Source organism: Gekko japonicus, unplaced genomic scaffold (genome assembly GCF_001447785.1).
Source record: "Gekko japonicus isolate JY-2015 unplaced genomic scaffold, Gekko_japonicus_V1.1 scaffold1121, whole genome shotgun sequence".
Lineage (NCBI taxonomy): Eukaryota > Metazoa > Chordata > Lepidosauria > Squamata > Gekkonidae > Gekko > Gekko japonicus.
In genome coordinates, this window is record NW_015161433.1 from 363739 (window position 1) to 378427 (window position 14689).

Genomic DNA, 14689 nt, shown 5'->3' on the forward strand with positions numbered 1-14689 from the left:
CAAACCTAAGACTTTATTATGAGGCGGTCTGTTTAACATGGATGGAAGAATGGGTAAAATTAAAAAATAACAGGCTTTTAAGTTTGGAAGGTCATGACTGTAGGTTTGGGTGGCATGCATATTTATGGTATGGTAAGGTAAAAATGGACAGCTTTTTTAAGCATCACCTGGTAAGAAAAGCATTGTATGTAACTTGGTTGAGACATAAAAAACATTTTCGTGATGTAAGGCCACTCTGGATTGTACCAGAGGAAGTTTTAACACCTTACTCAAGACAGCAAGGTAAAGACTGGTTGCCATACAAAGACTTGATTAAAAAAGAGGGGACAGAATGGGTAATGAAAAAGCAGAATGAACTCATGAAAGCTCATACCCTACCAGGTATCTGAAGAAGTGAGTAGTGTCTCATGAAAGCTCATACCCTACCTCAAATTTTGTAAGTCTTTAAGGTGTTACTGGACTCTTACATTTGCAATAGAGGTACACTTACCAAAAGGAAGAAAATACATTGCAACAGAAGAACAAGCTAAGCAACTAGCCAAAAAACCACCCCAAATCATTCCAGTACTTAATTAAACATATCGAAGAATTTGGATCCTTTTCAGGCTAAAAATTAACAGAAAGAGGACAAAAATGATAATGGCATTTTTAACACTAAAAGACGACTTTTGAGAATATGCTGGGATTTACTGAGCCCTCCAAACTATCCGCTTATGTCCCCAATAGAAACCTATCATGTTAAGAACAAGATAAATAAAAATAAATAAAAATGATAAATACTCAGGGGGAAATCAAGTCATTGCAAGATACCAGAGATGAAGGTATAAACATTCAGTGGTTGCTATATTATCAGTCAGCCTCAAGATTAAAGAAGATCACAGGGCTAGGACAGGTACACCACCCCAAAAAAAAGTGAGAAAAGAGACTAAAATGGCAGGAAAAGTGACAGAAGAGAGACTGAAAAGAGACTAAAGAGACCAAGTCACCAAGTGCTCCAGATATGGTTCAAATGTTTGATGCTCACATGTTTTCTTACTAAAAATTCTGATAAATAAAATACATGTATTTTTCAATAATCCCCAACCAATGAAAGGCCAGTGTCGGTTGTGCCGAGTGTGGAGAGGACAGTCGCTTCAGATCAATTATTCTTGGAGGATTCTAGTCACAGGATGAGCCTCAGTGGTGACAAAGGAAGGGAGGAGGTTACTTCTGACCTTTGTCCCCCTCTTCCCTGTCTCCCACTTTCTCCCGTTTGGCCCTCCAGGTCTCTGCACGCGGAGTCAAGTGGGCGCATCCTCCTCGGCTCTCCCTTGACTTCCCTCTTAAATAATCAATTTCTAGGCTTCCCCTCCCCTCACCCGCCAATCATTGAGAACTTGCTCCAGGTATGTTTCCAGCTTTCTGCCCAGGTGGATCTTGTCTACAGGACATCAAGGTTGCATCTTTGTCTCCGCGGGGCTCAATTTCTCTTTCTCTTCATCTTGCTTCCTTTGGGCTTCAGAACGTCTCCAGTTCTCAAAGCTCTGTCAGTCCAGCCCTCTTTGATGAATACTTCCTAGGCTTCTTGTCTGCTGTATCCCTCCTTGTCTTCCCCATCTCCCCAGCTCTTCTCCAGCTTCATGGTGGTCTCCTTGCTTGGAGATGGGAGGTAACTCCCGTCTTTCCCGTGGGGCGGAGAGTCCAAACTTGGACAGCCGGTTGAGACCAGAAACAAATGTGTAAGTATACACATTTTGTGTAACTACAAAATGATAAAGAATATAATTTTTCTCTCAAAACTTGAGTGGGATGTAAAATTACATCAACAGTCACACTAAAAAAATTGAAAAAGTTCTTTAGCTTGGCATCAAATGGACTATTATCATTTATTATAATATCTACCTAGTGGTTTTCTTCCCATTTAAATTTTTCAGTTTGTTAATCAAGCTATTTTTAACTCCAAAACTTCCAAAAAATATGTAGTGTATCATACAGTAGAATATATATTGTGTGTATATATATGCACATATATATTCATGCACAGTATATCACTTGGTATTTAAGGCTAAGTTTGTTTCTGATCCTGGATGGGGTATGATTTCTTCATTTATTATTGAATAAAAACAAAAACCACACTAAAAAGTATGATTATGATTTTTTTATTAAATGGAATGCTAATTCAAATAAAAAATAAATCAAGAATTTTTAGGTTTCTTACCAAAGAAAGCAGTGATCAAACTATTTTTCTTTTCTCTACAGTTTTTTGAAGAGTTTCCAGTTCTTTAAGTTTTTGCCGCTCAGTTCCACGCATAGCAGCATAGCCTTCCAATATACCCTGTGCAACACTAATTTCCTGCATATTTCCTTTCCGTATTGCTCTCTTCAATCATTCATTGGCTTCTTTGAACAGATGATCAGATGCTTCAGAAGTTGCCTCATGGTCCTTTTTTGTCAGTGATATGTTACTTTCTATCTCAGCAATTTTTTTCGTAGACTCTGCTCGTTTAGCCTTCAATTCCATCTCTTTAGCTAAATGTATCTCCTCCTCTTTCTTTTTTTCTTCCTCCCCTTTCAATCTTTTTTGTTCCTCTAAGTACATTATGTATTGCTTATATGCACTTTGTCCCATAGCAATAAGTTTTGATGTCATGGGAACCAGTTCAGGTTTATTTCCATAGGTTTTCAATGTATCTTTGATCAACAAAATTGCATTCAATATTCGTTCACAAGTGGAATCCTTGTCCTCAGTCAAAGCCCATCTTGACACAGAAAAATACCTCTCAATGTCTGCGTTTCCATGTAATAGAGACAACGCAGTCTTGATAACCTTTGCCAACTCTTGATATTTCCCCCCCCCCAGATACATTACTTTTCTTTAAAATTTTATCCCCAAAACTATCCATTCTTGTTTCAAAAGCTGGACGGTCTGTCTCCATCTGCAACATTTTCCATTCATCAATGAGAACATCTTATTTTGTATCGACAGGGAGTTCTCTGGCAACTGAAACTACATCTTGACAGCTTTTTTGGGTTTTCACAAGAGAAGGGTTTAAACTTCTCAGAGCTTTCAGCAAAGCACAACCTTTTCAATCAAGTATTTGCATCCAGCAACATAATGCTCTAGCATTTTTCATAAATACCAAGAAATCTTTTTCTGGAAGATATGAAAGTTCCTTTTTAACTTCCCATGAAACAACAAGATCTCTCATGGGTAACATGTTTTTCAAATCAAATAACTCATTCACATCATAGTTATCTTCAGAAACAGACTTGCAAACATGTCTAGCCAGTTTCCCTAACAGTTCTTGTAGCTGAGGGTATAGGATGTGAATTATAGGTTCATGTCGTTGGAATCTTTTGGTGAAGCTAGTGAAAAGTTCTGCAGAAGATATAGTGAAATACAATTCTGCTCTGATAGTTGAGCAATGTAAAAAATTGGCGATCTTTCTGTATGAACTAGACTGTAACACAGCCTGATTCTTTTTTGATGGAATGAATTTAAGAAAGTAATGATTTACTCCTTCCCACTGTTTGAGCAGTCTCTCGGCAGCAAAGCGAAATGTAAGCCACCTAGAAGGAGAATGTTTGAGGAATTTCTTCTGAAGTAATTTGAGATCTTCTTGTAACTTTTCGTATTCCTCTACACTCGCTGGCCACCCCTCAAAGTAGTGGTAAACAGCAATAGCTAATTCAGTTGTATATTCACCAAAAATCTGCAAGGCTTTCAGATATGAGTTGTGAACAATGTGAAGGGGGCAGGTCCTGATATCAACTAATCCTCATTTCAATCAAATTTTCATTGAAAAGTCTGTGAACTTTCTTATTCACATTAGGACAATCTGAACCAATCAACAGCAGCTTGTGAATGGGCAGGTTTGCAAATGTCTTGAAACTACTTTACCTCTACCCTCTGGCCAATATCTCACCAATATCTGGAGGTTCCCACATCATCTGAGATAATCTGTTGAAAATATGGTTCCAGTGCATCAGCTATTAAATATCGCATCTTTTTAGGGTTTAAAAAAAATCAGTTGGAATACCCCTGGAAACATTGCATCAAATGTTTCCTTTATGCCACTGCAAGAAGATGCTGAAAAGTTGTAACACACTGACTTCATAACCCATATGAGTTCAGATACTGTTGCCGCATTCTTCGAACTATAGAGTTTAATAAGAGGTGCTGAAGAATTATGGCTTGATCCGGGATATTCATTCCAGATTGTTTCAGAAGAATCAACAGGATTAGCTGCAACTAAAACCATCTGTTTAGCCCCTAGAACATCAGAGGCTAATTTTTTATGTTTAGCATAGTCCGAGTGTTGAAAAGGAGCATGAAGACCTGAAAATCTATTGTACACACACAAAGTTTGCAAAACACTTCAGTTTCACTGTGTCTTGACGCCCATGCTGACATAAAATGTCCATTATGGTCTTTTTTAAGAAGCCGATCGGTTCTAAATTTCCACTTTTCCATCATTAACACTTCAGTTCACGGATCAGCAGCCAACCATTTCAATATAAATGCTGAAAAGAAGGAAAAAAGAATTAGAAAATGAAAAAAGTAAAGCATTAAAGTAAAACACTAACACTAAAAAAACTAAACAAAATAAGATACTAATAGAATAAAACACTGTAATAAAATGCAACATGCCTAATATACTAATGAAATGTAACATTTTCAAGGGGTGGGGTTGAAAAAGGGCTACATAGGAAAATGATACAAGTTAGCTTCTTCAGAGCATCATAACACACACACACACACACAAAAACCAACTGTGTACATTATGAGCAAATTCTCATCATAAGAAACTCATTAAAAAGAAATATTGATTATACATTTAATAAGACAAATCACATACCTTTATTGCATTTGAAGAATAGCACACCCCACAATTCTGTTCCACAATTTTAATTTCTTGAACACTTGAAGGCACAAAAAAGGAGAGAAAAGAGACTTATTCTGAAAAAAGAGACTTTAAGAGACTAACCCAGAAATAAGAGACTAAAGCTATAAAAGAGGCCTGCTCGTAGGCCATGAACACTGAAGGTGGAGATCTAACAAATGCCACTGAATTCTAACAGCTGATTTTAAAACAAAAAGAGCACTTACTACAATAGATATATAAGATATTACTCCAGCTAGAAACAGTAGAACAAGTGAAAAAATGTATGATTAAATTAATGCAAATTTTGAAAGAACAGATATCTATGCAACAATGGGAATGGTTATGGGGAAAAGATATTAAGTTTACAGCCAGCCGGACACTAAGAGAAAATTGGTATAAAATGTTTTTTAGAAGGTATATAACTCCAAAGTATATTGAGAAAGCAGAAAACAACTACAAAGGAAAATGCTGGAAATGTCAAGACATAGATGGAACCTTTTTCATATGCAGTGGACTTGTAAAAAAGCAAAATTATATTGGAAGGAAACACATGGAAAAATGCAGAACATATTAAAGTTTAAGAACATAAGAGACGCCAATGTTGGATCAGGCCAAAGGCCCATCCAGTCCAACATTCTGTGTCACACAGTGGCCAGAAATACCAGTGCCATCAGGAGGTCCACCAGTGGGGCCAGGACATTAGAAGCCCTCCCACTGTTGACCCCCCCAAGCACCAAGAAGACAGAGCATCACTTGCCCCAGAGCCCCTATCTATACCTTGTGGCTAACAGCCACTGATGGACCTCTGCTCCATATGCTTATCTAATTCCCTTTTGAAGCCGTCCATGCTTGTAGCACCCACCACTTCCTGTGGCAGTGAATTCCATGTGTTAATCACTCTTTGGGTGAAGAAGTACTTCCTTTTATCCGTTCTAACCCGACCGCTCTGCAGTTTCATGGAGTGCCCACGAGTTCTTGTATTGTGAGAAAGGGAGAAAAGTACCTCTTTCTTTACCTGCTCTTTCCCATGCATAATCTTATAAACCTCGATCATGTCACCCCTCAGTCGTCTTTTCTCCAAGCTAAAGAGCCCTAAGCGCTTTAACCTTTCCTCATAGGGAAAGTGTTCCAACCCTTTTATCATTCGAGTTGCCCTTTTCTGCACTTTTTCCAAAGCTATAATATCCTTTTTAAGGTGTGGTGCCCAGAACTGCACACAGTATTCCAAATGAGGTCTCACCATTGATTTATATAGGGGCATTATTATATTGGCTGATCTGTTTTCAATACCCTTCCTAATAATCCCCAGCATAGCATTGGCCTTCTTTATTGCAGTCACACACTGTCTCGACATTTTCAGTGAGTTATCCACTACAACTCCAAGATCTCTCTCTTGCTCAGTCTCTGCCAGTTCAGACCCCATCAATGTGTATTTATATTTAGGATTTTTGGCTCCAATGTGCATCACCTTGCACTTGGCCACATTGAACCCCATTTGCCATGTTGACGCCCACTCGCCCATCCTTGACAGATCCCCTTGGAGTGCCTCACAATCCTCACTGGTTTTCACCACCCTGAACAACTTTGTATCATCCGCAAATTTAGCCACTTCACTGCTTACTCCCATCTCCAAATCATTAATGAACAAGTTAAAAAGCAGTGGACCAAGTACTGATCCCTGCGGTACCCCACTGCTTACCACCCTCCACTGAGAAAATTGCCCACCTACACTCACTCTCTGTTTTCTATGAACTAGCCAGTTTTTGATCCATAAAAGGACTTGTCCTTCTATCCCATGATTTTTGAGCTTACTTAGGAGCCTTTGATGAGGAACTTTATCAAAAGCTTTCTGGAAGTCAAGGTAAATAATATCTATTGGATCCCCCTTGTCCACATGTTTGTTCACCCCCTCAAAGAACACTAACAGGTTAGTGAGACAAGATCTTCCCTTACAGAAACCGTGCTGAGTCTGCCTCAATAGGTTTTGTTCATCTATGTGCCTACTAATTCTTTCCTTAATAATGGTTTCCACCAATTTACCCGGTATCGACGTCAGACTGACTGGCCTGTAATTTCCCGGATCTCCTCTGGAACCCTTTTTAAAGATGGGAGTGACATTAGCTACCTTCCAATCCTCAGGAATGGAGGCAGATTTTAAGGAAAGATTACATATCTTTGTCAGGAGATCTACAAGTTCACATTTGAGTTCTTTCAGAACTCTCGGATGTATGCCATCTGGGCCTGGTGATTTTTCAGTTTTTAAGTTGTCTATCAGTTTTAGGACCTCCTCTCTCGTCACCTCAATCTGACTCAGGTCTTTCAACACCCCTCCTGAAATCAGTGGTTCTGGAGTGGGCAAGCACTTCTCATCTTCCACAGTGAAGACGGAGGCAAAAAATGCATTTAGCTTCTCAGCCATTTCCCTATCATCCTTCAATACTCCTTTTACCCCTTGGTCGTCCAAGGGCCCCACTGCCTCCCTGGCTGGTTTCCTGTTTCTAATGTATTTGAAGAAAGTTTTATTGTTGGTTTTTACGTTTTTTGCTATATGCTCCTCATATTCCCTTTTTGCCTGCCTGACCTCAGACTTGCATTTTATTTGCCATAGCCTGTGTTCCGTTTTATCAGCCTCACTGTGACTAGCTTTCCACTGCTTAAAGGAATTCTTTTTACTTTTTACAGCCTCCATTACTCTGTTTGTTAACCATGCAGGCTTTTTCCTATACCTGTTTGTGCCTTTCCTAACCTGCGGAATATATATTTTTTGAGCTTCTAGGATCGTAGTTTTAAATAGATCCCAAGCTTCCCCAATTGTTTTGACCCTTTCTACTTTTCCTTTCAGTTTCCTCCCCACGTGTCCCCTCATATCAGAGAAATTACACCTTTTAAAGTTAAAAGTGGTTGTGTGAGTCTTTTTGGCCAATTCTCTATTTGTACAAATGTTGAACTCAACAACATTATGATCACTGTTCCCAAGCGGTGCAATCACTTTTACATCTCTCACCAGGTCTTGAGTGTTACTTAGGACCAAATCAAGGATCGCCTCTCCCCTGGTAGGTTCCGTGACCATCTGCTCCATAGCACAGTCATTTAGAGTGTCTAGAAACTCAATCTCTTTTTCCCGACTAGAACACATATTGACCCAATCAATGTGTGGGTAGTTAAAATCACCTATTATGACACAGTGTTTTTTGTCTAGCTGCTATCTTTAAGGCATTCATCATTTTATAATCCTCCTCTATATTTTGATATCGAAGCTAAGATTATGCTATTAGGTATGCTGCCTAACAAATGACCAAAAATGTTGAAAGGGGTATTCAAATACATTATGGCAGTTGTTAAAACTATCTACACAGCAAAATGAAAACTAGACATTATGTCCATGCTTAGAAGAATGGAAAAATAAAGTTGCTGAATAGTCAGTGATGGCAAAATTAACAACTTATTTGAGAAACATGGCAATTACAAAATTTGAGGAGAGAATACTATCCAAGCAGAAGACCAATTTAGAATGAGAAGCCGTTTAAAATATTATCTACAAATGAATGGTAATGAAGAAGACGCAAAATGAGAATCAATTTTAAGTGTAGCATCCTGAATGTAAATTTGGGTAAGGAAGTGGAGTCTGGAGTCTAGTGAGAAAATCTTTAATTTTAAATTATGAGATATATAATAGACTTTTCTTCTGTATTTTTGTTATATTATCTACCTGTTAAAGTAATAGTGACTCTGCAGAAGAGGCGAAAATGTGTAGCAGTTATGAAACTAGCAATATAGCTGCAAAACAGACTAGCTATGACAATCTGAAATGTAAAATGATGAATATAAATATACCCATCAGGAGTAAATATCATTACATGTTATAGACAAAGTCCAAAAAACTTTTTGGTATAATGAAGGGAACGTTGGGGAGAAATATTATTCTGTCTTTCATATTTGGTTATATCTGAAATATATGCAATTATGTTAGGTAACCCTTTTTTCTCTTTCTGTATTTTATTTATATTATTTTTCTGTTATTTCAAAAATAAATAATATGTATAGAAAAAAGTTTTATTTGGTTGAATTCATGCTTGTCTACTGAAAAAATGTTAGCATTAAATAAGATGCTCATGTACCATTTGACACAAGAGAATGCCAAGATGCTGTCAGACCAATCCCAAACAAAGAAATACTTCCATAACCACATAATCATAATACACCAACCATCCCAAAACATATCTTGAGAATATAGTGTAAAGAAGACAAGTTTTAAAGCAATGCCAAAATTTCCATAGATTACATACCCTGAATGCTCTGAACATGTATATGTCAGCATTTATGGGCCTGCCATGTACAGTCAGACCACTGATCCACCAGCCTCGTACAGTTGACTTGATGGGCCCTCCGAAGTCCCAGAAAGAGTTCTTTCTCCGCATGACTACCAATTCTTTTAAATGGAGATGTCTAGAACATAGGATCTTCTGCATGCCAAACACCTCAGTTCTACTTCTGAATACTCTGCCCTCCATACATAATTGGACAGATATGTATCCAACTAAACTGAGTATGAACATCTAACTTTACTCCTATTACAGAGCTGAATGTGCTTCACTGGTCTTTGAAAGAGTCTTTGCAGCACCACACAGCTGTATATGTAACTGAATCTCTGCCAAGCATTTTTTGCTACTAATGGCAGCTTTGGAAACTAGCCATATGCTTTCAAAGGGCCACCCCCTAGTAGCACAGAATTGCACAGATACATCTGTCCGTATAATTTTGTTTTTTTATGGCTAGAAGCCATTTGTACTATTAGCCTTGTATAGAGTACCTCAACATAACTGTGCTCTTTTATATAAACAAATGCAAATGGACATCAGTCATCAGCACTCATATGCTCTATTGTGCTTTACCAACAATAGGACTTTTCAGTCACATGTATTCTTATTAATTATCATTAAAGTATCTTTGTTGAATAGGCTACATGTGTGGAAATCAGTTTCTGATAATGACTGTGAATTGTGCATGTATTTAAATCATCTTTTAGTTTAAAAAGTTCAACTTTATCAGCATACCAGAAAGTGAAGTTAAATTCTTACTTCAAATGGCAGCTCCTCTAGCTCAAGGTTTCCAGACAAATCAAGTTTTTCCAGATTTTCACAGTCTCCCAGTTCTGGAGGAATTGTCTTCAAACAGTTAAAACTGACATTGAGTTCTTTCAGAGTTTTTAAACAACCTGTAAAATAAGGAGTTAAAATCAGATAGGTATCATTACAGAAAGCATGTAGTTAATTTAGGAGAGATACCAGAACTGATGCAAATTTTAAAAAATTAATATAAATAACCTCACACAGAGGACAACATCTCAAACATGATCCCTTTTAAGTTTATTAGAAAACATGAAATCCCTACAGAATAACCCGGTATTCTATAACTGTATATCTTTGATCCATATTCAGAGCCTGGAACAGGTGAAGAGGTAAGCAGCCTTACTCTCATCCTGAGACCCTGAGGGGCACAAGGCTTCCCCCTGGAAACTGTTGAAAGGCCATTGTTCATACTGGCTCTGACCCCTTCTGGAAAGAAAAAGAAAGCCAGCCTAGTGCCTCATGCAAATAACTCTCCCTTCCCCAATGCTCAGAAACTCATTTTAGAATGTGAAGGAAAAAATGAGGCTTCATCCTGTACAACCACCATGTAAAATATATGGGAAGGAAGGCTAAAATTACTAAGAATATATAGTTTATTTCCTTTGGGGAGATTTTTAAAGTCCAGGTGACCACCTTGGACAAAAGATCTTCTAAGTACCTATTGATTTCCTTTAGCATTTACATGGCAAGTAACAATTTCTATCTCCATCTGCATGTTCACTGGGATATGTACCACCTTGGGGACCCTCATCAAGTGGAAAAGCAACATAAAAATATTTTAAATAAATAAACAAACAACCATGTGAATAAAGCCTAAGCACAGACATTCATACTCCTTGCAGCATGCAGCCTCGGTACATATAGTACAATGAAGGTATATAAATCTGAGGCAGAGGTCCTGTAATCCCAGTGTTCTATCCAGTGAGAATAACAGGAAGGGGTTTAAATTACTGAATGTTTGGGTAAAGTGTAAAGCTTGCCTGACTTCTGCGCAAAATGGAAGAAAACATGGGGAAGAAAGAATTGTACTTAAGAGTACACTCACCATTTTCTTAACAAATATGTTTCTCTACCTTGTGGTTCAAATTTATTACTTGTCAGCATAAAAGCAACAAGCAGTCCATGTGAAAACAGCAAGTAATAAGAGTTGTTATGGATCTGATCTCATACCCAATACCATGAGCTCCTTCCATGATTCTCCCCCACCTCAGCTTTGGTCTAACCTGGCCTAGTCCAGCATTCTAACCATCACAACACACTGGTTCATGTGTGGTGAGCCTCTCTCTGCAACTTAGAAAACCATTCTTCTAGCAGGTCTAGATTTGAAAACTGTACATTGGTGAGCCAGCTACCCTAATTAGCTGCCACTTGGTTAGCTCCCTTTGTCTTCCATGTGTATAACTTGTGTATAAAGTGCACATCGCTCATGCCTTACCTGCTTCCAACTTACAGCAACATTGGGTAGAACCATACAATCCATTTGTGTATTTGTTCTGCCTCTGAAGTTACCCTATACCAATAGTAATTTTGTTCTAGCTTGTTTCAAACATGCATACAGCCTGAAAAGCTTTATCCCTTTTTTTCTTTTTGAATGGCCAGCCACAAAACAATAATGCAGTGCTGAGGGGAAAGCTACGTACTACACATTTCCCCAGATTCTATAGCTGCAACCAGGGGTCATTTCGTAGAAAAAGAGCTAGGGGGACTCATTAGCATAACTCATTAGCATATACCACACCCCCTGACATCACCGGAAGTGTGTCCTCCCCACAGCTGGCGCCGACCTCCAGCGGGCACCAGCAGGGATCTCCAGGCCCCGCCCTCCCGCACCTCACCCGGGGGGATGGCGTCCCCCCGCGTCCCCCCCAAATGACCCCTGGCTGCAACCCTTACTCCACAACTGACAGAACTTAAATGGTGGGGTGTTTGGGGTTGTTGTTTTTTTTGTTTGTAGCTGGTCCTCCTAAGGGAGCCTCTTGACATTAGAAGACACAAGCCCCCAACTGTCAAAACTTTTTTGTGAATGAACCACTGAAATTACACTAAATTCAAAGTACCTAACCCTAATAATCAAAGACCAAGAAATGGAAAAGTGAACAATATAAAGTATATATTCACAATACATTACAATACATCTAGAATAGAAAACTATAGGCAAGAACAGCACAGACATCGTTCTGTTACTTCTTCATGCACTGCAATTGGACTATGATTTAGGGAAGGGGTGAACTTCTATTCGAAGCATGTATCTAGGTTTGTAGAAGAAAAGCTTCACTTACTAGTAGGTATTTATTTGCATTTGCATATCAATATATATCCCAGGTAGGTATGGCTGGCAGACAAGTGCTTATTGGGCACGGCAAAAACAGATGACTTGAACCATAGTTATTGATTCGAGATAATTTAGAACCAATGTAGTTAGTGGCAATTAACTGGTTTAAATCAAAGCATTTTGTCATGTGTGGTTTGTGACTCTGAATATCCCTCACTACAAAAAAAAGGATATTAAAGAATTAAACAACATCTTTTTGTGCCTCCAGAGCAGAGGCAGTTAAGCAGCAGTGAAATCCAGTTTCCTTGGTAATTTCATGCCTGAGAATATTTTACTTTTAATCAGTAACTACAATACCATCCCAGTCACTCCTGAGTCATGATTTAGTCTCTTTTTTATTTCCTTTTTTTTGCAAAAAATAATTATTAAACACATTAAAACTAGTAATTAAACTACAGGTTTTCATTTTAGTAGGCAATGGTTGTTATCATTATGGAAATGCAACTTCATGATATAGAAAAGCTATATTATAGTTCCTAAGTGGCTGTTAAGAAATCTTTAAGTAGAGGTAATTATAAAACCATTTTTGTAACCTAAAGCCTCTTTGGAAGATAGAGATCCTTTTGAGCAGTTGCCATTACTTGTGGCCTGGTGTGATCTCATGCTACAAGTTATCTGACACAATGGTATCAGTAATAAAATGCTAATAGTGTAGTACATCTTTTGTGGGGGAAGTAAAAGGTCAACATGATGGGGGGGAATCATAAATGGACATAAAAACAGGAGGTACTTTGCAGACCAGCAGGGAAAATCAGAACCAATGAAGCAGAACTGGAGCATCAAGCTGTGCAGGTTGGAAACAGGTAATGCAAATGAGATGTGCAATTCAAGGCCATATAACAAATGATACACACACATGCAATAAGGTAATACATATGAAAGACAGGAAGACAGAGTGGACAAGGAGGAGCTAATTAGGTACCTCTGGGAATGGATACAGAAGGCAATAGCTGGTAATTACAAACTTTGGGAAGGATTGGTGGAGGCCTAGGAGAAAGAAGGCATGCCATCAATTCAATAAGCAATTTTAAAGCATTGCTGGTCCAAAAGAATTGAAGCAGAGGGAGAACCTTGCAGAAAGGCTACAGATAGCCTACAGAGAGGCCAGCAGATGGGTCAGCTAGCTAAGCAGTGCTGTGGAGACAAGCAAGCAGCAATGTTGGGAAGGTCTGAAGTTTATGTATTAACTTGAACCAACCAGACAAAATATATGACTGCAGATCTGCAACAGTGGCATATGCAACCACACACTAAACTATATTGCATGCATACAAAGGCACAGAGGGGAGGCATCAAGAGAAGACTTCGACTTTTTTTTACAAAGAATAAAGCCAAGCCGCTGGGGGAGTAAGGCTCTTGATCCTTAAAGAAAAATCTGTCATCTTGTCCAATAATCATAAAAAGTGGATCAGAATACTGAAATACAGTATTGTGTTTAAGCCTGGAGTTGTAAGATTTATGGAAATGCAATCTGAGGACAGAAGATATGGATTCACCAGCATGCAATCACAATTCCTGGCATTGCAGATGCACCATAGCCATGTTAGGAGTAGGATGCCTGAGAATATTTACTTATTATTGTTTATGAGTAGGATGCCTGAACATATTTATGTATTATTGTATTTTTATCCAGCCCCTCCTCCAAGGAGTTCAGGGTAGCATTCACCTTCTCTCCTCCTACATTTCACCCTCACAACTCTGCAAAAAAGTTAAGTTCAGACAGATTTTTTTCCTCTCTTTTTAAGTTCAGATAGAATGACTGGCCCATGGTCACCCAGTGTGGGAAGTAGAACTTGGATCTTTACAGTCTCAGTCCTGCATCTCTACTAATTCTGTCTTTAAAAACAGTTTCTACTAGTTTCCTTGGAACAGAGGTTAACTGGCTTATAATTCCCTGGATCCCTTTCAGACATCTTTGTAAAAATTGGGGTGACATTTGCTATTTTCTAGTTGTCTGGCTCAGAGGCCAGTTTTAGTGACTAGTTAGTAGATGAACACTTTCATAATTGAGTTCTTCAAGAATCATCAGGTGTATGCCATCTGGACCTGCAGACCTATTGATTTTCTGTTTACCTAGTAGTCCTAGAACTTTTTCTCTCATCACCTCAGTTTGATTCAATTCTTCAGACTCCCTTCCTAAAAACAAGCATCTCAGCATGGGGATGTACCCCACATTTTCCATAGTGAAAACAGATGCAAAGAATCCATTAACTTTCTCTGCGATCTCCCAACTGCCTCCCTAGCCATTCTCCTACTTCTGGTATATCTGGAAGAAATGCTTATTGTTCGTCTTACTATTTTTGGCCATCCCAAATTCTCTTTTTTGCTCATCTTGCTGTCGAATTACATTTATTTTGCCAAAA

The 14689-nt window shown here is 38.5% G+C and overlaps 1 protein-coding gene across 3 annotated transcripts in view; it reads right to left on the reverse strand.

Annotated features, from left to right (window-relative positions):
- The window catches only part of LRRC2 (leucine rich repeat containing 2), a 91844-nt gene that overhangs the window by 34163 nt on the left and 42992 nt on the right, over nucleotides 1-14689 (reverse strand). For all 3 annotated transcript variants that reach the window (XM_015428979.1, XM_015428980.1, XM_015428981.1), the window contains one exon: nucleotides 9944-10080. In XM_015428979.1, coding sequence (XP_015284465.1) covers nucleotides 9944-10080 — 137 coding nt within the window. The remainder of the gene's footprint in view (nucleotides 1-9943; nucleotides 10081-14689) is intronic.